This window comes from Neltuma alba, unplaced genomic scaffold, assembly GCF_004799145.2.
Source record: "Neltuma alba isolate B1F8T4 unplaced genomic scaffold, ASM479914v2 tig00011513_pilon, whole genome shotgun sequence".
NCBI classification, from domain to species: Eukaryota; Viridiplantae; Streptophyta; class Magnoliopsida; order Fabales; family Fabaceae; genus Neltuma; species Neltuma alba.
The window spans coordinates 98,439-124,393 of record NW_021636181.1 but is presented as its reverse complement, the minus strand read 5'-3'; the positions used below and the strand labels follow the sequence as shown (position 1 = coordinate 124,393).

Genomic DNA, 25,955 nt, shown 5'->3' with positions numbered 1-25,955 from the left:
GTCTTTTGTCTGTCTCCTTTATGCGCTACTTGATTTTCCTCTTCCCGTTGGATGGCAATGTCATCGATGTGGGGATGGTTTTGAGGTGGAGAGGGTGGTGAAGCATGGAGACGACGTGGGTATATAGAAAGTGTGGGGAAGGACGGTGATCAGAGGGTGAATGCACGGGGAAGGAAAAACACTGAGGGAGAGGGGTTTGATGGTGTCACAAATGGGTTAGAGTGATTAGTGTCAGATAAAGGCACAATGTTGGAGGGAGATTCGAATAATGGAGTGGATTGATTATGAGAAAATGAAGCATTAGTATGGACAGGAAAGAAATGAGTGTTTTTTTTTTTTTGCAAATTATAAGCATGAATGTGTCAAACCCTAAGTTGGTCGGGTAAGTTGATGATGATGGTATTAAGTCATATAATCATTTGACTTCTGTTATTAGTGCAGGTAATGAAGATAAATGAATTTCGAAGCTGGGTCATCTTGTGGGAAGGAGCTGTTATGTTATTTTCATGTGGGGGGGAATTTGTGACAAATAGTGAAGGTGAAGTGAGATATAATGGAGGTGGCGTGAGGTTAAGAAGCATTAAGGATGGGCTGACACTTGATGAATTGAGGTTAATGATATCTGAGTGGATTGGTGGTAATGGAAGAAATTATGACATTAAGTACACAGTGGCCTTTGATGAGAAGACATTGATTGACCTTTATGACAATGCTGAAATGTATAACCTCTTTCAATATAATGGGAACAGCGATCATGTGTATGTGGCCGAAAAAAGACAAGTGGGTCCCCAACCAAGGGACAATGTAGAAATGTAAGTGGAAGTTTGTCCTAACTATTTGTTGTCATTTAAGAATTTCTTCTTGTCATTTGTGTTAACGAGTCTGGTCATTATGAATGCAGAACAGAGAGATTCATGGGCATGTCACAGCAAACGGAACTGGATGCGTCTCCCGTTAGTTTGTATTGTGATTATGGCTGGCTTAGTGAAGAAAATGCTCGTGAATGTGACAATGATGAAATAAGTGGGCCCTCTAATGTGGATACATCTATCGGAGCTGAAGATACGAATGGTAGTGAGATGGTTCATGCGGAATGGAGGGGACTTTTTACAGGAGTGGGCCAACGTTTTCCTAGTGCAGATGTATTTCGGGTGTCTGTATACAAGTTTGCACTTGCAAACAAGTTTGTGGCCAAGTATGTGAGGAATAGCAAAGAATTCATGTCGATGAGGTGTAAAGTTGAGGGTTGTCCATGGAAGCTATGTGCAAATCATGTGAGGAAGAGTTGTGATGTGCTACGAGTGACGACATTTATAAACCGGCATGTTCATTCTGCCCAATATAGCTTGGACGTGATGCATAGTGGAAGAGCTAGTTTGAACTCATCAATAATAATTGATAAAATGAGGGATCATGCAGACAAGCGCACTTCTGAGATAAGGAAGAGGTTGAAACGAGAGTATGGGATTGATCTAACATATAAACAGGCTTATAGAGCAAGAGAGAAGTCATTGGAAGACATATGGCAGGCCTGAACAATCATACATGCTCATACCATGGGTATGCGAAAGGATAAAGGAAACAGATGAAAAATCAGTGGCTGAATGGACTGTTATTGGGAACCGGTTTGAGTGTGTTTTCATTGCCTACGGGACATGCATTGAGGGTTTCTTGGGTGGCGCGAGGCAGATTATGTATGTTGATGGAACTCACTTAAGCGGACCATACAAGGGGACAATGTTGTCAACTTTAGCTTATGATGCAGATAACGAGCTGCTGCCATTTGCAATTGCAATTGTGAAGGGAGAAACACTAGATGACTGGACGTAGTTTTTCTATATGATAAAAAAAATCCTGGGTTCTGTGGAATTGTATCAGATCGACATAATGCTATCATTAGAGGAGTGGCATCAATCTTTAGGGGTCAAAGGCATGCCTTTTGTTATAGACACATCAAGGAGAATTTTAGTTCAGAAGTTATGAAAATGAATCAGGGGCAGACAAGGACAAATGGCCGATCAAAGGAGGATGCACTATATTTATTGGATAAAATTGCATACGCAAGGACGGATGAGAAATTTGAGGCAGCAATGGATGACATGAGATCCTTTTCTCCAAGGCTATTTGATTGGCTTATTCATCATGGGGATATAGATAGGTGGCGAAAAGCAGATTCCCATATAAAAGATGGGACAATATTACAAGTAATATAGCAGAATCATTCAATGCATGGATGGTCAATGAGAGAAAGCATACTGTACCCCAATTGATCTATGAGCACCGAGATAAAGTTGCAAGAAAGCTACATGCCTCCTATGTGGCTATGACCAAATGGAAGAATCGCGTTGGTCCAAATATAGAGAGTAAGGTGCTAGATATGGTGGCTGGGTCTGACCATATGTATGCTGAAAATTATGGTAGGGGAAGAGTGAAGGTGACAACATCACGTGGAGACCGTCGGGTTGATCTTGGACTACACCAATGCAATTGCAGATCTTGGCAAATGACAGGGATCCCTTGTTCCCATGCTTATGCTGCCATCAAGATTGTGCACGGCAATGTTTATGATTATATTGATAATTGCTATAAAAAGTCATCACAAGAAAAGATTTATGCTCGCAGTATGATTCCTGTGGTAACAACAGACATGCCTCACCCAAATGACTACTATAGAATAGAAAATGTCAGTGAGCAAGTTTTCTTGCTACCTCCCATGACATCTCGACCACCAGGAAGGCCAAAAGTAAACAGGGATGAATCACAGTTCCAGAACAAACGGATATACCAATATGGAAGATGCCACCAGCCTGGACACACAAAGAGGAATTGCAGAAATCCTAACCCATCATGAAATTTCAAGTACAGTGGGGATGGGTCATTTTTTGGTGTACATAGTTGTATGCTCCGCCCTTATCAACTTTTTTGGGACTAGGGTTGTAGTTAGGAGCTAGGTGGAGACATTTTTTTGTAAGTAAGTTGATAAAAATTTCAGTGATAAGGGAGCATTAAGTGTGGCTAGTATCTTAATGTCCACTTGTCGTTGAATACATGAAAGGAAGTTACTGTTATGGGGATATTAGCTTTTGTTAATGGCGCATTACTTGTTGTCATTTTTAAAATTGTTCTGCTCATTGGCAATGATGCTATCAGCATAAGCTGATAGCTGATGTTAAACTGATGTTATAAAATCAAACCAGGTTATCCTTATCATTATCGTTGTCATATTCGGATCACTTGTTGTCATTTTTAAAATTGTTCTGGTCATTGGTAGTGATGCTATCAGCATAAGCTGACAGCTGAGTTAAACTAATGTTATAAAATCAGACCAGGTTATCCTTATCATTATCGTTGTCATATTTTGATCACTTGTTGTCAATTTTAAATTTGTTCTAGTCATTGGCAGTGATGCTATTAGCATAAGCTGACAGCCGATGTTAAACTGATGTTATAAAATCAGACCAGGTTATCCTTATCATTATCGTTGTCATATTCGGATCACTTGTTGTCATTTTTAAAATTGTTCTGGTCATTGACAGTGATGCTATCAGCATAAGCTGACAGCTGTGTTAAACTAATGTTATAAAATCAGACCAGGTTATCCTTATCATTATCGTTGTCATATTTGGATCACTTGTTGTCATTTTTAAATTTGTTCTGGTCATTGGCAGTGATGCTATCAGCATAAGCTGACAGCTGTGTTAAACTGATGTTATAAAATCAGACCAGGTTATCCTTATCATTATCACTGTTATATTCGCTTCACTTGGTGTCATTTTCTGTTGGATACCAACAGGATATATTAAAGTAAAATTTAGTGACCTGAACAAAAAATGGAAACCAATAGCACATGTCCAATGGGGTTGTTGTCATCATATGTTTTGGTGTAGTTAAACTCAGATTCATTCATGTCACTGGGGAATAAATTGGCATCATGGATCTCAACAATCATACATTTATGGACACCAATCTCTATTAACCATAACAATACACAGTAAATTTTTGGTTAGCCTACAATGCACATTACATACAGCAATCTAACAGAGGACAAGTGAATTATGACCCTAACCTCAAGACACCTAAGACCGACACCTTTTCTTGGACTTTGTGCTCTTGGTTGGTTGTGGTTGTCGAATAAGGGCCAATGCCTCATCACGTTTTTCATTCTGTTCATGATTCACCAACCACCATGCCAGGTCACGACGAAAGCCAGCAACTTCTTCCTCTGTGTAGGTAAGGGTCACACCAGGTTCCCATCTTCTCAGCCACATCATGCAGTGCACCCCACAATCCCTCCTGTGGACGCAACAATATCAGCACAGTTAGTTAACACATCTGACATGTGCATTTACCACACAGAAATCAAATTTGACAAAACTGACAGGTTATTCTGCTGGGGAACTTCTACAAATATCATGGGAGACATTGGCTTTTTCCTAACCAATCCTGGCTTGACCAAGTCCAGTATAATATTGAACCTCATCCTCTGCAACAAGATTCAGGACCAACATAGAAAGTTTAATGATTTTCCAAGTTCAAAAACTAGGGTAAAGATAATAAATTTTTTCTTACACAGTCATCCACAGCCATTTTCACTGGGTCTTTGATGACAACCTTCTTCTTCTGCTTTCTGTCCTTGGTTCTGAAATGGTTGCTCATGGAGTCTAATACGTGGAAATCCAATGTGCTAGGCTGAATGGCAACATAAAACTAGTGTTGGCCAACAAGAGTTGGACCAATTATGAAATCACATTCAGCTAAGTTGTAGCTAAGGAACTCAGGAAGAAAGAGTTTCTTATATTTTTGGGCTTTCCAGGTTGGATCATGTGCCATCATGTTCTGCATGACATGAAATTGTTAATCCATTAACAGAGAACAAGTCATTTGCAATTCAATTGTTGTCATTGGTATTTGCATTTGGAATTATGCAACCTCACCATAAAATCAACATCGAAAATGTGCCTCTTCCCTGGCCCCAACTCTACCTTCATGTCCTCCATCACTGCCTTGCACACCAAATTAAGCATCTACAGAACACAAGTGAAAACGTCATTCTGATACAATAATCTCACCAAACATTATCAAACATAATCATGGGTGCAGGGACAGAGCATCCTAAAATATCCTGTTATTTACTCTGTTCACTCCACCTAGGGAAAACAGCTGTTGTCGGTCTATATCTTCATCAAACATTTTGATGACAGTCCTGCAAACATTGTCAGATGTCAGTGACAGAAAGTATGGTGTTGGGGACATCAATACTTGTCATCCCCATGTATTTTATTGTCATTTTCAATTCTATTGCTGTCATTGTCAGGGCACACTATGTCATTTAAAAACAAAACGCTAGCTAGGGATATACTTACATATTCCCCTCTTCCTCTCCCTTGGGTCTACGGGATATTAAAGTGAAAAAGAGGTCCCTTTCCTCTTTTGGCCTCTTCGTCCTCGGAGCTGCCTTGAATTCTATCCACGGAGATTTAATTGTGGAACTCTTTGCCCTTGTTGACCTCCTAAGGTCAATCGATTTTTCAGGCCCTCCTTCCTTCCCACTGTCACTGCTCACCCATTCGAGATCCAACAGCAAAGGAACATTGGTAGGGGTCATTGTCAGTACATGTGTATCTTCCTCACCCTCATCATCTGAATCCCGAACCTCCTTATCATCATCTTCCACCTCCTCAACCACATAATCATGACTGACTTCCATGTCATCATGGTCATCTTCCTTCTCATCAACCACATGACCTCCTTCCCTGTCATTATGGTCATCTTCCTCTTCATCCTCATCGTCATCATCATCACCTCCATGACCATCACAGTCACCCTCTTCTTCCACCTCCTCAACCATGTAATCATCACTGACTTCCCTGTCATAAAGGTCATGTTGTTCTTCATCCTCATCCTCATCCTCATCCTTCTCATCATCTCCTTTGCTGGTTTCATTCTCATCAAGTTCCTCATCTGTACTTCCCGCTGCAACCTCTCTTGCAATCTCCTCCACCACTCGGTCAACATCATCAGCTTCTTCAGCATCGTTACCAGCTGCATCACCAACTGTTTCAACCCCTTCTTTAGCAGTGGCATTCTCATTCCCCATCCCCTTAACTTTGGCGTTCAATTTAATCTGCAGTTTGAGTAGCTCATCATCAAGAGCCTTCATTAACGTCCTCTGGCTTTCTTCAAGCTTCTTCACAAAACGAGCCCTCAACTCCTTCAATGCCTGCATACACAGTAAATGAAGATATCAAAAAAATTGTTCACTGTTATCGAATACCAGTATCTCACTGGTCATTTGTAAATAAAGTCTTGTCATCTCAAGTGTCAACCTTGCTAATAGACTGACTTAAACTCAGGTCACGTATATTTTCTAAGTTCCCACATACCGGATCTAAAGACTGCAGAATTGGACTGTCCTCGTGTCCTGCTGAGTAAACCTCGCTGCCACTGCTTCCATGCAATATTTCCATGCTGCCACCTCTCTCTTTCTCCACCCTCTCCTTTATCTTCTCCTCGGTCCAATATTCAATGGCGCTTGTTTGAACCCCGGTCAACAAACAATCCCAGCGGGAAACGCTCAGTAAAATACAGCTACAAAACCAAATAAAGATAGGTCACACTTCTGCAACAATAACATAAAACAAAAATATAGTGAACCATAAGAAAAATATTGACTTACCAGCAGCAAATAAAGACACCCTCCAACATTGCAGGTTCCTTTCTTCTTCTTTGTCATCTTCACAAAGTCTCCCATTTCCTTCCACAGGTTCTTGATTATGTACGTTGACCAATCATATTTCCCAAATCCATCCATCGTGTGACGCATCACTTTCAACAAACGTATATGTACAGTTGTGCTTGACCCAGGACATAAAAAAGCTCCAACTGTATAAAGCATAAATAGGAACTCAAAATTGTCGCTTTCTTTCCCAGATAATATCCTCTTCAGTATCTGGGTAAATGGAACCTTCCAATAAGTGTCCTTCAACCTCTTGTATTCCGGGTCATCCTCACTAACATCAGATTTCACTTCCTCCCCACTGTTAGGTACACCTAGAAACTCATGGGCATCTTTTGCCTCAATTGCCTGCCCTTGCCCTCTAATGGTCAAAAAATGCGTTGATGGGTCATAGCATATCAACAATGACACAAGTAGATCACGTGGAAGTTGCTTCACATTCACATTAAGCAAGTTCCCAAATCCCATCCTCTGAACTTTCTGCCTCAACTGCCTGTTCTTCTTCACATATTCAGCCAATGATAGAAATCCGGGCAATGAGCACCGGGTGTACAAGGGAACATCATACTTCTTCTTCTCACCTTTCTGTGGCTTCGTTTTCCTTGCCCTCTCATTATACCTATCTTTCTCTTCTTCACTCAGGGCCCTCCATGCCTTCCCCACTTCAATTTTTTCTTCTCTTGCGTTTTTACACTTCTCCCCTCGTTTTGCCATATACTCCCTTATGAACAACACAAGCCCACTGTGGACTCCTTTGCTTGTGGACCCTTCCCCTTCTTCCAACACCATCTCGTATAGTTCTGGAAAGTCATCAAGGTACCATCATTAAATCATAATTTTTATACATATACTAGATATCTAGTTCTTTCCAGATTCGTTATGGTCATTTCAAGTTCCTTCATTGTTATTTACAATATGGCCATTACAGACTGATAGTAAGGATGCTACTATGAATATGGTTGTTTCCAGTTAATTTATTGTCGTTACCAATATGCCCATTACAGACTAACAGTTAGGTCATTACTATGAATATGGTCATTTCCAATTAATTCATTATCATTACCAATATGGCCATTACAGTCTGACAGTAAGGTCATTACTATGAATATGGTCATTTCAAGTTCCTTCATAGTCATTTACCAGTATGGTATTGTCATTTCCAGTTTATTCATATAATCTTTCCACTCATTCAGACAGTAAGGTCGTTACTATGAATATGGTCATTTTAGGTTCGTTCATAGTCATTTACCAGTATGTTATTGTCATTTCCAGTTCTTCATATAATCTTTCCAGTCAATCAGACAATTTTCCTACTGATTTGAAAACCCATTTTTCCCTAACATCACAGTTCTCAACTTCGTTATAAAAAACAAAATAGCTTGCCACAAAGACTCAGCATAAACCCTTAATCGCCATTCCTGTCATTCACAAACTTCATCGCGTCATATCTAAATATTGCCCAATCATTGCTTCCCAGACTCACCCAGAAATGTCGACCACAGCACGAAACTTAAATGCCTAAACTTACCTCACTGAAATGCTGTTGATGCTTGTTAACTGCAATGGTGAATCACCGTGCGCCGACCTTCGTCTTTCCACACAATCAGTCACACGCGACCACGTTCGCCCTTCGAACAACACACCCTTCCACTTCCAACTCCTCTGCTCTCTTACGCGCACACTATTTCGGGGTCCTCAACTGTCCAGCTTGCCGGCGTTTTTAGGGCAACAATAGGGATGGTGGAAGCGAGAAACCGGGAAGCACGACGGGCAGTGCACTAGTGTTCGCGCCTCTCTCTCTCTCTCTTCGCTTTCAAACGCTGACTGATAGAAGGGTTGTTTCGTAATTGTGCAACATTTGCATAATCTCAAATCAGGCAACACTTTCCTATCTGGTAATACATTTGCTTAGCTTCCCATTTTGGCATTTTATAATTTCAGGTTTCTTTATATGCCATTTTCCCAATAATAAATATGGAATACAATGGAAATTGATATTTTATATTTAAGATGAAGATAAATCTTTAAATTACTACCTCTGATCCTTAATATAAGAGTTAGTTGATTAATTTGAATGGATTAAGGAAGTTTTTTAAATTAGTTATAATAATTAGATGTTGTTTTCCTATATTTTTACTAATAATATATATTAATTGAAACTATCATTTGATGGAATATTGAATATGTGCAATTACTACAAATATTATTTTAGAAAAAATAGATAAATATGAGACAAAATAAATTAAAATCTTATATTTAAGACCTAATTAAATATTGAATTACTTCTTATATTAAGAACCGGACATAGTAGCTCCAACTATTAGAATAAGATGAAATGTCAAATAATATAGTAGGTAGCAATGGTGCCGTGTTTTTATAGGGGATCAAAGCAAGGGGGTTCGCACCTATTTTATAATATGAATAATCCGGCAAGAGCACGAATAGTTTGAATATAAGGCATCCGGATGAGGTTTTCCAATTAACCAACAAGCATCGTCATTAGTCATTACAGATGATGATTAATGACACACTACATAACCACTGTCAGAACAATATACATCTTCCATATAATATATTCAAGGGAAAAAGAAATTAAAATACGCTTAAAAATACTAAAAGACAAAAATTAGGATGAGTGAATTTCAAAATCCCAAATCAGACCCCTTGTATCATGTTGGGATTTTGAAATATTGTAAAATGACAACATTACCTTTACTCCAAGTAACTATTTTACATAACTATTAACTATTCTAGTTTAATTATTAACTACTTTTATTTTCAAAGTTCCAGTGACTACTTTTGTATAACCATTAACTACGTAAGAATAGTAAATAACTAGACAAAAAGTAATTATTAGATCTCCAACAATACTTAATATATTTTTAAACTTTTGAAACAATACTAGTTACTAGTGAAACTAAAATAGTCAATAATTAAACAAGAGTAGTCACCAAATTTTTAAAAAATAAAAGTAGTTAATAGTAAAACTAGAGTAGTTAATAGTTAAAGAAGAGTAGTTATCAGAGTTTTAAAAACAAATATAGTCAATAGCTATACAAGAGTAGTCAATATATATATATAAAAAAAAAAAGTCACCATAACTCTGATGACCCGTTACTAGAGTTCCGGTAACATGTCACCGAAGCTCCTGTTGCAAGCCATCAGCTGGGTCGTTGCTATCAGAGCTCTAGTGGCTAAAAACTGGCCAAAGGTGCTAGGCGACAATATTTTTAAAAAAAATGACGGGCATTTATATAATTTTGCAATATTTGAAAATTTAAAATAGTACTGGGATCTAAATTGGGATTTTGAAATTTATATATATTGATTTGTGCTTTAGCAATTTTCAAAGTATTTTATTATCTTTTTCTCTATATTCAAATCTAATTTCAAATTTGTGTTTCGATACAAGTGTGATCCTAGAAATTGAATTATTTTACAAATATAAGCTCTGTTTTAATTGAGATATTTTTTATCAGATTATACACACAAATTAGTTCAGTCAAAGTAAATCTAAACTGCCTCCAAGGGCAAAGGCATCCATAGGATACTGAGGCCGGCAGCTCTTTAGATTCTAGGACCTTACAAGGCGTCGTATGCCAGAGATGCAATGTTTGTTTAATTGTTTCGGCAGTCTCTTTTCTCAACTTATGTCAAAGGGGCACGTAACATGCACAGATGTCAAAACTAGCTAATGATTTTCATTATTTTTATACAAGTTAAGACAAAATTCTTTTTTATACAGTTAAGATTATTTGGACTGGTAGTAAAAAAAATAATTTATTTTCAATATGATTTTTAGAAAAATGAGATTAGACCAAAAAAAAAAGATTGGGTAATGTGATTTATATTTGGATTAATTTTTATAAAAATTAATTTGTAAAGTAGAAAAGTCATTTAGATTATGATAAGATAAATAAGTTTAGCTCATTAAATGACCAAAATGGATATGAATTTTGTCAAATAATGAAGAACAATTAAAATATGAATTTACAAAATATAATAATTTTAAATTATTATAATAGGAAGAAGTTATATTTAATAAATAAAATATATTTACATTAGAGATCATAGTACTGTAAAAAAATTTTAAATAAACAATATTAAATAATTAATTAGATGATATACTCTACATAATTTATGTAAATATAACATAAAAAATAATATTAAAAATTTGTCAAAAATTATTTTTTTATTAACAAGAGCATTAAAATAAATAACTAAAAATTGGTTATATGTAGAGAGAAGTATAAGGACAACGTAAACATAAGGATAAAAATATTTTTTAATTTTGAGAAGTTACTTTGGTATAAGAAAGATGGGAGATAAGTCATAAAAATTAGCTTGTGACTTAAGTGTGTTTTTTAGGCAAAATGACTTCTAGCTAAAAGTGAAACCAAACATCATAATGTACAACTCAATCTCAAAACTACTTTTACCTTCTTCAATCATCCAACCAAACATATCCTTATTTCGTAAATCATAAATTTTTTTCTGAAAAATTAATCCCAACAAGCCTCCATATCATGCCTGCAACCTTAAATAATGTTTGTGCCAGTCATCCTATATATCTATCTATATATGTGCATCTAGGAAAATTTTTTTGACCAGAGTATATAGGAAAATTAATGTTATATATACATATATACACAAAATTTTAAAAAAAAATTATTGAAGCACACGGTCAAAAATTAAATGCTGCTGACGCACGTTATGGGGAAGAAAGATATTAGGGCTGACTGACTTCATCCAATCATCCTTGGCGACTGGTTTCATCTTTTCATTTATATTAGGTTAAAGAATACATTTGTTTCTATAATTTTATATAAAATTTTAATTTAGTTTTTTAATTTTAAAAAGTATACTTTTAGTTTTTTAATTTTAAATTTTTTTAAAATGATAATATTAAAATCTTAAATATTAATATAATATTCTCAAATACTAATATATTAAATTTAATTTTTAAAATATTTATGATTGTTAAAAAATCATTATTAAAATCTAATAATTTTAAAATTAAAAAACTAAATATATGTTTTTTAAAATTAAGAACCAAATTAAAATCTTGCATAAAGTTAAAGCACCACACATATACTTTAACCTTTATATCATCATCATCATCATATATGTGTGTGTATATATATAGTTCATAATATACTACCTCCGATTCTAATTATAAGAGCCAGTTGACTAATTTGAGGAGATTAAGGAAGTGAGTTGAGTTGGTTATTTGTCCTAAATAGATGTTGTCTTTCCCAAAATATCCTTGCTAATCAAGTATATTAACTAGAACTATCATTATTAGAAGAGTTATTTTGAAAAAAAAAGTATAAATATGAGAGACAAAATAGATTGAGATCTTATATTTAGGACTAAAATAAAAATAAAATAGGGTCTTATATTAAAGACCCAAGCTAATATATTGTTAAAACTACATGGTAGCATATAAGATCAGCATCATTCCATCCTTCTGCCTACGGAAACGTAAAACAGAGCCGAGAAAATGATGAAGCCACATGCGGTTTGTGTTCCGTACTCAGCAACAAGGCCATGTGAGCCCTTTTATGCAACTCGTCAAGCTCCTTCATTGGAAGGGTTTCAACGTAACTATGGTCGACACGGTGTCGTATCACACGCGCCTTGTCCGATCCTTAGGACCCGACTTCGCCAAGGGATTGGCGGGTTTTCGGGTGGAGACGATACCTGACGGGCTGCATCAGTCGGATCGGGACGCCAATCCGGACGTATTGGAGTTGTCTGACGCGTTGAGGAAGAACTGTTCGGAGCCGTTTAAAGGAGCTGATCAAGAGGATGCAGTCGTCAGCGGAGGAGGAAGAAGGATTCGGTGCGGTGAGGGCATCATAGCAGATGGGCTTATGAGCTTTGCGATAGAAGTCTCAGAGGAATTAGGGATACCTGAAGTTCAATTCTGGATGCCTCTGCTTGTGGCTTCATGGCCTACCTGCAATTCGATGCTCTTATTCACAGAGGAATCATTCCTTTCAAAGGTACTTTCCTCTTCAAAAGTCAAAACACGTCTCTGTCTATTAGTGGATTACAGGGTGGTTCTTCACAAATGAATTATTAATATACCAAAAAAAAATTGCTAGATAACTAATTTAGAAAGGTAAAAAAAATTAATTAATTATTTATTTAATTGTACTTTCATAAATTATTTCATTTAATCATGTATACGTTAAAAGTACTTCTTAATGAAAATCGCTTATAATTAATAAGATATTTTGAAGAAAACATTATTAATTTGAGAGAAAATAAATTAAAATCTTATATTTAGGATAAAATTTAATCCTAACTAACTCTTATATTTAGTACTAGAGCTAGTATATATGTTGATGATTAGTTGTTATTTTGATTTTTTTTTAATTCATGAAAAATATAAACCATGGTCTTTTATAATTTTATTTAATTTTCAGGTTGATCTTTATAAGCCAAAATTTTATAATTTTTTGAAAGAAAAAATTTTAATTATATTATTATTATTATTATTAAATTTATTATTATTATTATTATTTTGCTATTTTCACCCATTCGAACAACATCATACTGATCGATTTTTTTTTTTTTTGGAATGTTTATTTTGATGTAATGCTTTGCTTTTTTTAAAAAAAAAAAATCATACGGTCAATTCAACCCTGCGTAGAGTGAATAGTAAGGAATATGCCTAAAAATGAGTGAATAATTATTAGGATGATTTTTCCTTTTATATTGAAAAGATAAAAATTTGGCCACATTGACGAAGACCAAAATTCACAACTACATATCTGCCGAGTTTTCTCATATTGTTGCAGATCCTGAATCCATCACCGAAAGCGCACTGGACATGCCCATAGATTGGATTCCTGGGATGACAAACATTAGACTCAAAGACATGCCAAACTTCATCAGAACCACCGACCTTAACGAGACAATGTTCGATTTCGCAAGAACAGAAACCAAAAACTGCTTAAAATCACCAGCAATCATCATCAACACCTTCCACGACTTAGAATCTCAAGTCCTCGAAGCTATGAAAGCCGATTTTCTTCCCAATATATACGCCATAGGTCCTCTTCCGTTCTTGCTCAGGCATGTTCCTGACAACCACTTGACATCCGTACGACCAACCCTGCGAAAAGAAGACTCCGAATGTCTGAACTGGCTTCAGAAATGGGAGCCCGGTTCGGTTTTGTACGTGAATTATGGAAGCTGGACCGTCATGTCACATAATCACTTGAAGGAATTTGCTTGGGGTTTAGCTAACAGCAAGGTTCCATTTTTGTGGATAATAAGGTCTGATGTGGTAATGGGTAAATCAGCGATTTTGCCGAAGGAGTTTTGTGATGAGATTAAGGAAAGAGGTTACATCACAAGTTGGTGTCATCAGGAGAAAGTGCTTTCTCATCCATCAGTTGGACTGTTCTTGACGCATTGTGGATGGAACTCCATGACAGAAGCTCTATGCGGAGGTGTTCCTTTGATTTGCTGGCCTTTTTCGCCGAGCAACAGATCAATTGCAGATATGCATGCACACATTGGAACATAGGAATGGAGGTAATTAATGATAACTTCCCATCATAAATGGGGTTTCTATTGTCTCCAAATCAAACGGTTTTGTGTGTTCTCTTGTCCTCCTGATGCATATGAAGTAGGCCTCCTTTTTGTGCATCTAAAGGAACAGAACCAGAAGATGATATATAACAGAAGCTTGATCAGCCATGCTTTTTTGGATATATGTGATGCATGTTTGTTATATATTTAAGATGTGTTCTCTTTGGTCCTTAATACAAGAATTACTTAACTAATTTGAGCAAGTTAAAGAAGTTAGACAAATTAGTTAATTATAGAAAATATGACATGATGTCTCTAAAATATCTATATATAACATCAAATTATATCAGTTAGGTAAATTAATTTTGAAAAAAATAATAAATATAAGAGACAAAGTGATTGAAATTTTATATTACACCCGTTCTTTAATATAAGAGCTACTTAATTGATTTAAGAATATTAAGAATCGTTAAGTTTGGTATTTGTAACAAATATAAGTTAACCTTCCTAAAATATCTTTTTTAATCATAACTATCATTGGATATAAACCTTTAATATGTGTAATCAATAGGGTTATTTTAAAGAATGAATTATAATTTTGTGAAATAAAGAAGATTGAAGTCTCATATTTAAAATTAAATCGAAGTCCTAAACAGCTTTGATATTGAGGACTAAAAATAGTATTTAAGATTAGATTCAATCATCCAATTTGCTTCTATATAATTCATTTAGTATACTATACAAAATGAGCTAATTGACTTCATTAGCACCCCTTATATTGTGAGTTTAAACTTGACATAGGCATATTGAGTTGTATGTTTTACAGTTGAATAGTTGGTGAATTTGTGGTGCTTATATATGGTTCAGGTAAATGAAGATGTGAAACGAGACGAAGTTGCAGAACTTGTAAAGAAATGATGGAGGGAGTGAAGGGAAGGGAAGCAAAGGAGCAAGTTGAGGAGTGGAGGAAGAAGGCATTGGAAGCTATTGAGGTTGGAGGATCATCCTTTAATGATTTCAATGTCTTCATAAAAGAGGCTCTTCATTGTTGATGACTTTTTAGCTCTTGTGATGACAAAATCTCATCAAGGCTCAGCCCTAATGCATTTTTCTAAAGTATTGTATGCCCCAAAACCTATAATAAACTCCTTATTTTTGTTCTAATTTAATTTTTTTATGTTGAAGTTTCCAATGCAATTACATTATGAAAACAATCATTATTCGTTAAGCTGAAGAAAAATAATAACTAAGCGGGATAAAGGTGCATGTCCTTGTTCAGAATCCAAGACCTTTCAAGAGGCGAATGGTCCAATTGAGGATGAATTGGATCAGAAGATTTAGGGCTTGTTTGGGTAATATAGGAAACCATGGTTTGGAATCCAAACCATGGTTTTGGTTCTGGATTGCCAAATAGAAAGAAAAATTAACAAACTATGGTTTTGGACTCAAAGCCATGGTTTTAAAAAAAGTGAATTCATTCTGTTTCTGACTCAAATTAAAGAATATAATTGTACCTGTCAGAGTAGATCTCAATGATAATATGACTTTAACACCCCTCAATTATTTTGTTTATAAACATATTTAATTTATATTTTGTAAATATATATACACATATTAGTTATTTATTAATTACTTTATCTTATATATTATTAATTATGTTGGTAAAAAAATATATTATTAGTAATTTTATTTCTTCAAATTAAAATATATTATAAATTATCTTTTATATAATTATCATATTAACCTATACTTTTTTTAGTAATTTGTACATAAAAAAAGTGTTTCTGATAACAACTATCCAAACACTCACTTAATCATAATCACTTTTTTTATAAAATTTATTCTTTCAAAAATCTATTCTTAGAAGTTATTTTTTAAATATAATTTGATTTTATCCAAATCCCTCTTACTGTACGGCCTATGTCAAGCTGGGGTGGTGGCGCAGTTGGCTAGCGCGTAGGTCTCATAGCTTTCTGAGTTATCCTGAGGTCGAGAGTTCGAGCCTCTCTCGCCCCAATGTTCTCTTTTTCCCTGCTTCGACCTAATTTATTGCAGTTCAAACCAAAGCGCAAGATTTGAATGAACATGAGCATCTCGTAAAAAAAAAAAAAAAAAAGAGCGAATACGAAAGCAAATAGGGTTAAAAAAAAAAGAAAAAAACAAATGAAAAGGAATGAATGAAAGCAAACGGTTGGCAAGACGTAGGATAACACAAACGAGTGCTGTCTTCTAAATTACGCGACCCTCCTGAAACTCCGCATGGTGATTGGTCACAAATAAGAGGTTTATTTTACTGATTTTCTTCAAAAAATTTAGCTTATTCATGTAAGTATGGCAACGAAGATTGAGATGTGAGGCTCCGGCAAATTCCCAAAGTAATCTGTACTCGGAAATGTATTTATTTTGATTCAAATTTATCAAAGAACTTCATGAATTTAATTTGGAGATGACATTGCATCCCAGATGTGATTTATAACACAAAGAAAGAAGAAAACACATAGAAACCTATAAAGTTCCAAACTTTTCCAATGAACCAAGAGATCTATAATTTCTGCTCTGCATCAGGCCTTTGTTTACGAGACCTATACCTACACTACCAATACATTTTTTCACCACCCTACATTTTCTAAGATCTGCGAACGAGTTCACCACAAGTGTCCTTGTGAACAAAGTTGAATGCACCAGGATAATCATATTTATGGGGTTATAAATGCATCATATCGACACGTAGGACCCCACAAAAATTACCTCCTACTTGCCGCAGCCTTGCCTTTGCTTAGATCAGCAAGCTCCTCAATAAGCTTCCTCTCTTCACTGTTTAGTTTTTTAGGTATTTCAACTTGCACACGAACCAATTGATCCCCCCTCATACTGCTTTTATTAAGAAAGGGAACACCTTTCTTTGCCATGACAAGTGTCGTGTTGGGTTGGGTCCCAGCTGGGATTTTTAGATCAACCATTCCGTCTACGGTAGGAACTTTGATTGTAGTCCCCAAGATTGCATCAATGTATGACACCTTACAAGTGTATAGGATGTTAGTGTCATCCCGCTTAAGAACAGGATCTGGAATGACTTCAATGACAACAAAAAGATCGCCCGGAGAACCGCCTCGTCTTCCAGCATTTCCTTCATTTCGGACCCTTAAACGGCTACCAGAGTCCACACCTGGTGGAACTTTCAGACTTATACGCTTTGTTCTCCTCACTCGACCATCCCCAGAACATGTATTGCAAGGGGTTGAAATTTCTCCGGTTCCATTACACGAAGAGCATATCATTGACTGCTGGAAAATACCCAACGGTGTCCTCGTTGATGAGACAACCCTGCCTTGGCCTCCACAGGTACCACATCTGGTTGGCGTGGTCCCAGGCTTAGCCCCAGTACCGTTGCAAGTTCCACAATTCTCTAGTCGGCTTATCTCTACCTCTTTTTCTACTCCAAAAACTGCTTCTTTAAAGTTCAAGACAAGACTGTAATATTCATCTTCACCATCAACAGCTCCATTCCAAGAGCCTCTGTTGTTCATGCCACGATTCATGCCCATGCCCTCAAACAGCGTCTCAAACAGATCAAAAGGATTACTGAAATCCTGTCACAACAAATATAAACCATTCTTGAGAAGCAGGAATATATGAAACACCGAAAATTCCCACAAAAACATCTAGTAACTTACTCCCATGCCCATTCCAGAACCTTTAAGCCCTGCCTCTCCATATGTGTCATATATGGATCTCTTCTCATCATCTGATAAGACCTGCAACAATATTAAACTCACTTGAGACCACTTATCACTAGACAAGCATGACATCTATCAGAGTTCAATCAAGTAACATGAATCTGTAGTTTTACCTCATATGCATTGCTGATTTCCTTAAATTTCTGTTCTGCTCCAGGTTCTCTGCAGCACAAACAATATTGAATGATGCATACTATAGTTTAACAGAGAACAACAATTTAAAAAAAAAAAAAAAAATTCCAATGATACGTCAGATTTTGCAACTCGCAGAACTGTGTCATTCACATTAACCCCAATCAATTTGAACTTGTGTTTGCCAGGAGATGCTCGACAGGAGGATATATTTCACACTAAAAATTCCTGAGCTTCATGCATAACAGCCCTCTCTAATAGATTAAAGTTCCATACAGCTAGCTGGTCAAAAAAAAAGTTCCATACAGCTATACTTAATAATAGGGCATAGTAAACTTATAACCCAAGATAAATAAACCAATTCAGGTTTATCAAATGCAAAATCATCAAGCAATTCTTCAATTTCCTCTGCATCTTGAGGTTTCCATTTGTTCATCAACCACATAGAGAGAGAGAGAGTGAGGATAGTATTACCCCCCTCATCATCATACTGAATCATTCAGTATTGATTGTCTAAGGATGGGTAAAGTGAATCTTCACCTATCATCTTTGCGAAATCACTTATATCAGGATTGTGTTTGCCTCATTCATATATAGTGTCAATTACTCGATCTACAGCATCACACAAGTAGCTCCTACAATGAAGTTAAATGAAAATTGCAATGCTCCCCATGAGGCGTAGCTTCAGAAGCCATTGCATTTGCATTGAGCTACATCTATAACCTGTGTTATTAATAACTATGCTCATTGCTCTGCAAATCATACCAGCATAAGCCATCTTTACCAACAATACCATAGCCTAGATCCCCTAATTCCATTTGAGGACAAATCTCATCTAAAGCACAAGTGTTATTTGAAGAGCAAATCTTATATAAATGATCATTTATATGCCGAATTGTAAGATATCAAAAGTCGCGTAATTCGAATATTAACTAACAGAATCTAATCAGTCATGATCATAGAGATGCACGGAATAGGTTTTCAGGCCTTCATCAGGTGCAAAGTAAAAAGGAATAACATGAAAAGAAAGGGATGTAATTAGAACCCCCGTGTTTATAGAATCTACTATCTTCAGTCCTTAATATAAAAGTTAGTTGGTCAATTTAAGTAAATTAAAAAAATTAGCTAAGTTAGTTATTTGTAATAAATAGGTGTTGTCTTTCCTAAAATATGCTTGCTAATTAAGTGTATTGGTTAGAACTACTATTATTATAAGGACTATTTTGGAAAAAAAATGAATAAATATGAGAGACAAAATGGATTGGGATCTTATATTTAGGACCAAAATAAAAGTCAAACGAGATCATATATTAAGGACCGGAGGTAGTATATTAAAAGCAACAGTTAAGGGGCTACACAGCTGCTACATTTCCAAGAAGGTAGCAGTGACATTATAAAAAGAAATATTTTAGTAGCTAGAATGAATATCAGTTTATGATTTCAGAAGGCATAGAAAAAAGAACTTGGATCTGTAAAGCATAACAGTACCCAATATAGGATATAAACATGTGGATGCACATACGCTCACCAAGGAAAAACCCAAGCTCAGGGCATCATTAGATCAGAAATTAGCACCACTAAAAGCATGAATGATCGATCATCCACCAAAAATTGAACAAAGGATTGTGATAGAGTCAGCCTACTTAAAAATACCTATAAGAGGCGATATAGGCAGAATCAAGAAAAAGGCAACAACCCATTCTGAGCATGCAGGAAGTTGACTTCTGACTCCTACTATTTTGGAGCAAGCATTATACTCTAGTATCCTTTAGGTCTGTGTACTAGATTAACGTTTTATTTGGGAGACTGTGCTGTTTATTTTTGGATGTTATATTAGCCGTTGTATCTTGAGGAGAGAGGCAGGTATTGTTTTTGGAGTGTCTTTGGTCAGGAGAGTGCCAGCCTCTCGAACGCTAGGTCCAGGGATTACTTGAGAGACATTGATGTATCCCGGTCTGTAACTTCTTCCTTGTCCCACTGAGAAGGAAGTTTTGATTAATATTATTCATATTCTGCATTTTGTGATCTATTTCTGTTCTGGGTCTTATCAGATTGTTTCTAAGGCATCGTTAAAACCATTTTGCTTACTCTTTAAATTAGTTGTGATAGAAGCTGACCAATAAGGTGAAGACCCTTATCTATTAGTAGTATGGTTGTACTCAATGAATCAAGGATCCTAATTTCAGAGTCAAGAGGTTCAGATTCATTATAGAAAACATCAAAGGGGGAAGCTACCAAAAGAGAACGAGAGGGAATCAGTACAGGAGACCATAAAGATATGTACAAAGTAAAGAAGATAAACTCACTTGTTCACATCCGGGTGATAATTCCGAGCAAGTTTACGATAAGCTGCAATGTCAAAAGTATACCAGAACGTTAATTGATATTGATTCTATACAAAAGCATCACCATACAATAAAATAGAAAAAATCAGGGTATCAACATTGCAAATAATTTCAATTTTGAGATCTTTGATTTGGAAAGTCACACCCACTCATTTTTTGGTATTCCATATACAGCAGTTTGAAAATTTAAGCTGCACTAAGCAACAGCACAATTAGGCCTTCCATCAATATACATCATCTGATTGATATTATTATGCCAGCTCTCAGCTTACAAAAGGAGGCAAATTAATTTATTTGTGAACAAAATAAAGAGTGAAGCCCAATGTAGCAACTTTGCTTCCTTCACATAGAAACCACTGCAATACTAAAATCATAATCTATGAAAAAAGTGGATAACTAAAAAAAAAAAGAAAAAAAAGAAACAAAGTGTACTCAAGCAGATCATTTGACATTGGAAAATGAAGATATAATCATGTAGTCCGAAAAAAGAAGAGCTAATGTGAAAATACCACTCTTAATTTCAGATTTACTGGCATTTCTTGACACCCCAAGGACAGAATAGTAATCCTGCAATTTGAAACATAATAAATACTCATTCTGACTTATAAGAGTCATGTGCTTTAATAGGAAAGAGATATTTTCATAATGTACAAGCATATAGGAAAACCCTAGAAAAACTCATTGTTGGCTAGCATGAGTAGTGGGTACTTACGGTATCTGCTCTAACTATCAACCTTGATCCCTTGTGACGATGTAATGTTTGAGATGAACCCAGGCCAAATAGGAGGTGCAAGGAACCCCGAGACAAAAAACTTGAACTCACGGAAGCCATTAAACTAACCCTGCTTGACACACTGATGACTCACGAAATTACACTTCAGCTCAATAAACGATGCTACATTATTGGATGTGTCGACTAAGGTATTTGCAGAAGGTTAACACAGACAGGACAGAAAACAGCCCCTGTTTCTTACTAATCAGAACAATGCAACAACTTTTACTCACATGTTAAAAAAGCACACCTAAATCAAGGTTATATCTGTGTTACTTATATGAGAGAGGAAAGAATGTTAAAGTAATTTCACTATTCTCCAAAGTGTTCACAGAAGAGCATTGGCCTAAATCATGCATAAGAGCTGAATAACTCAGACTATCATTACATGTCATAGCAACACCACATTAACAAATATTCATGTCAATACTAATCCAAACCAGCTGGACTACCAACCACATGCAATTTACTACTTGCATTCTACCACTGAAATATGTAACCACATGACTCACTCGTAACCAGACGATACACCCTTTCCACTCAAACAGGATCTCAAGAAAAACTGAGGACGAACTCCCCATTGTGCAACAGATGTACTTCCGAAAGATGTAACAGCCATCCAATATACCTTCAACAAGAGGATATGTTAATCAATAAGAATTGTTCATAATCTTCGGCCAGCTATATAGCTAATGGACTGAAATTTACAGTGCCACACAGACGTACACACACAGTTTTTTTTTTTAAAAGGACTCTGAATATGTGTAAAAACCTAGGGAAGGACACTAGCTTAAGAGTTTTAGTGCACGGCTTAAAAAGAGAGAAGTAGTTCAATGTGCCGCACAAGCCAATAAGATGGAGACAAGACTAATTTAAAAATCATTTACTTAAAACAAAATAGTAAAATTAGGTCATAAGTTTCACAATCTAAAAGACTGACTGTGAAATACATAAATGACAGTCTATAATCATAATAAGTACAAGGCGGTTAACATACAGATAGTCAGATATTGATAAAGGCCCCGCTCAAATCATCTTCCTCTCCCAATCTACCTTATTAATGATATCAATTCCCAAACAAGATGTAGACAGATACCTTTGAATATAAAATATCATATCTTTGACACGTGTTACATTCGAATTCAGATTTTTTAAGTTCTTTTTTATTGATCCATTCTAAAGAAAAAGCACAGCCAATATTATCCTTTATTATAGGCACCTCACACCTTAATTTCCCATTAATATATACTAAATAATACATGCATGCATGCATAAATACATGCGCGAGACCACGTACATACATACATGATTTCCATTTTTCATCTCCAACAAAAACAATTAGTAATAACTTTTTTAGACAAATTATCATTTCCAAATTCGTTTCTATTTTTTTGCCAAATTAGTGTTACATGGCTATAAAAATTCTCAATGTGAATCACATTGGCTATTGCAATCCGCATTGTTAGTAGAATAGTCATGTGGAACACGTAGCCAGCAGAAGATGCAGTACCAAATAGTAAGTCGCAAAGACGAGTAGCCAGCCTAATATATGACCTAGGACGCCCTGAAAAGGAAGAGGAAGGATATGCTTGGGGAAAAAAAAAAAACAAACAAACAAGATGCGGTTTTTCTATTTAACATGCTCATGTTTATTTCATAGGTCAGCTAATTCAAGGAACAACTTGGATGGTGTTAGTAAATTAGGAAGACAATGGTAATGCGGGGGGAAACGGACACATAAAATGCACGTGGGTTCGAATAGAAACTGACCGCAAATTTAAGTGACAAAAAGTACTTTTTGTCAAAACCATACAAGCTTCTTCGACTAGTTAGCAATAAAAGAGTACAGAACAAACCGAATAGGAAATATAAATGAAACTCTCATTGAAAATACCTTTGCAGCATAAAAATACGTTTTGTAATCGCTAATTGGCAACAAATGACTTGCAAGCAAGTAAAATTCCCAAAAAGAGAAACAAATCAAACGACCACCTGCTTGTATACTCATGTCCTTGTGTTTCAAATGAATAAAAATTATGACCAGAAATGTTGATTGTCCAATTCATGAAAACAAAAATACGTAAGAATCCAGAACTTTCTTCAATAACTGAAACGTAGGAGTACAAAGACAAACCTGTCGGTGCTTGACTTTCCCTTAACCTCGGCCGCTTCGCTCTCTCTGACAGTAGAGAGAGGGGAAGGGCAGGGAAAGATAAGCAGGAATGAAGGGCGAAAGTAGGAGAGTGAATGAAGAATATCGCGTGGACGACAAAGGATCGTGGAGAGCGTCAGAGCAAAACGAGGATGAGGTTAGAGAAACTGGAATCCTCGAATTGGCTGGAGGACGAAACAATTCGGTGGTCGAGTTTTCATTTCCGAAGAATAATAATAATGATAATTGAAAAAGTTGAATATGTAATGAAGCTGTGATTCGCTGTTTCGAGAACACTGGGATACGATGTTCCCTACTCTCGTTCAGGAGAGTTACTGTGCCTGCCTGGAATTACAGTAAAAATTTCCAATAAGCACATTTTACATAAATTCAAATAAAACTCATTTTACATACTTGTCTCGTATTTTGTAAATTACTATTAAAAAGTTACTTATAACCTATTTATAAACTGTTCGAAACAGATTTATTATTAATATCAAGAATATGATCCTACTTGGGCTTAAAACTTAAAACTGAAGATTTGGCACCTCGACGTTGGCTCTTCACTACTTGGAGTTGTAGTATGTTCCAAGGGTTGGGCTGTTCGCCCATTAAATATAGATATGGGTTAAATGACCTACAACTAAAGCTATTGTGAAGAATTTAAAAAGTAATTAAACACTTAATATCTTGCCAAACCATAAACAGGTTATTAGAAGAAAGCTTAACAAGATTAAATAGCTTCTTACTAATACATATATAAAGAAACCCTAATATTACTAAGAATGTTGTCACTGATAGCGAAAAAATATAATGCTGCTTAAAACCAATGACACAAAAATTCTAAATATTGGTTAGTTTCTTTCAATAGAAGTGCCATATGGAGCCATCCAAACAACAAATTAAGATATGACAGAAGTGAATCCTATAAGCTTTCTTGTGGATAACCACTTCTTTAATTTGAAGTGTTCAATTATCTAGATATTATTACTAAAGGAAGAAAAATGAGGTAATTTAAATTTACAAGACTAGAAAGCTAAAGATGTACAAGGATGGAACATGATTTCTTTGATGGTCAAATGAAGAGCTGAAATAATATTGTTGTGCATGACAATGTTCCTCTTGTTCCGAATGGAATTGTGCAAGATAATGATTCCTCAAACCACGTCATGATGCCTATCTTGATGTAGTTTGCTAAGTGTTTGCTTGAGCCATAGTATAAGAAGGATGCAAAGTTATGTGTTTGAAGTTTAACATAAAGCCAATTGAACCAGATTGATTTAGTGAAGGGCAAGTAACAAATAAGTGAACTGATGATTCTTTTACATTACATCTGAATGAGCATAAACTCAGTTCAAATGATGTGGGCAAAGCTTAATGAAAAAACTTTCTAATGAAGAGCAACTACTTGTAGGAAAATGATAGATCAAAGGTTACATTTGGTAGGAAGCATTGAAAATGAGGGATTGAGATTAAAATTGGGATTGAGAAAATCTATTAAAAGAATGTTTCGTGTAAGAGATTATTTGTTATATGGGATTAGCCAAACCCATATATGTGGGATTGGAGAATACTAGGAGAGGAAGTGGTATTCCCCAATCTCATTTTTATAGGTTTGCCTAATCCCATATAACAATCAATTACTCATGCTAAATACTATTTTAATAATTTTTTTTAATTGCAATACCAATCTCAATCTCTTATTTTCAATGCTTCGTACCAAACGGGACCAAAAAACTTCTAAAAAAGATATGAAGATCTATCAATAGAGTATTAGGACCTGGGAGGATAAGAGACAATTGAAATCATGTTTGACGGTATAAAAACTGAAGTTGTCATCCTTTCAAAAAATAGGATAAAGGTGGGTTAATATTTTTCGCAACAATTGAGGGAGAGTAAAGCTAGTTGGGGTCGTAGGTGAGAAAAAAAGAAAATTTCTTCAATTTTTTAAAATAAAAAATAAAAATACAAAAACAAAAAATATCTTTGAAAAAATTTTTTAAAAAATATTACTATTTTTCTAACAACCAACTAAAAACAAAATACTAAATTTTTTTTGTTTTTAAAAACAAAATCTTTTTGAAACAAGAAACTATCTGATTATATGTTTGCTATTAATGCTAGGGAAGCAAAAGAATTGGCTTTCCTATTTGATTCTTAAGTAACGAGCAGAAGCATTAAACATATTACATGTGTTTTTTTAAGCATGACATTATAAAAAAAATTAGTTTTCGAAGATTTCCTAAGTTGATTGGTCACACGCACCTCATCATCCGACCTTAGCTCAGTTGGTAGAGCGGAGGACTGTAGTGGGGTTTCCTAGCTGTCATCCTTAGGTCGCTGGTTCGAATCCGGCAGGTCGGATTTGTCCTTTCTGTTTTTTAATTTTCCCCCTCCCTCTCTTGTTGCTTCCACGTGGTCATGAAAGTCATATTACTGTTGCGCTTCCCCCGCTTACCTTCTCTTTTCCCTTCCTTTGACGACTTTATTCCCTCAAAAGTTCATTTTAGTCTCAATTCTTACAGAAGTGTCA

The 25,955-nt window shown here is 35.6% G+C and overlaps 2 protein-coding genes, 1 non-coding gene and 1 pseudogene across 3 annotated transcripts; 3 read left to right on the top strand and 1 right to left on the bottom strand.

Annotated features, from left to right (window-relative positions):
* Positions 1-2,233: 2,233 nt before the first annotated feature.
* Positions 2,234-2,851, top strand: LOC114714598 (uncharacterized). Its single transcript, XM_028899339.1, has one exon. The coding sequence runs from the start codon at positions 2,234-2,236 to the stop codon at positions 2,849-2,851; it is 618 nt and encodes a 205-aa protein (XP_028755172.1).
* A 2,071-nt stretch (positions 2,852-4,922) lies between these two features.
* Positions 4,923-15,467, top strand: LOC114714597 (linamarin synthase 1-like; annotated as a pseudogene).
* Positions 15,468-16,651: 1,184 nt separating this feature from the next.
* On the bottom strand, positions 16,652-23,623 carry LOC114714601 (chaperone protein dnaJ A6, chloroplastic). The gene is made up of 8 exons (XM_028899346.1): positions 23,405-23,623; positions 21,783-21,898; positions 21,211-21,352; positions 21,008-21,065; positions 20,460-20,502; positions 18,135-18,183; positions 17,959-18,039; positions 16,652-17,874 (listed from the first exon to the last, which is right to left on the bottom strand). The coding sequence occupies exons 2-8, from the start codon at positions 21,887-21,889 to the stop codon at positions 17,029-17,031; spliced, it is 1,326 nt and encodes a 441-aa protein (XP_028755179.1). The 5' UTR covers positions 21,890-21,898; positions 23,405-23,623; the 3' UTR covers positions 16,652-17,028.
* Positions 23,624-25,695: 2,072 nt separating this feature from the next.
* TRNAY-GUA (transfer RNA tyrosine (anticodon GUA)) lies at positions 25,696-25,786 on the top strand. Its single transcript is given in 2 exon segments — positions 25,696-25,732; positions 25,751-25,786. It is a non-coding gene; the product is annotated as a tRNA-Tyr (tRNA).
* Positions 25,787-25,955: the final 169 nt, after the last annotated feature.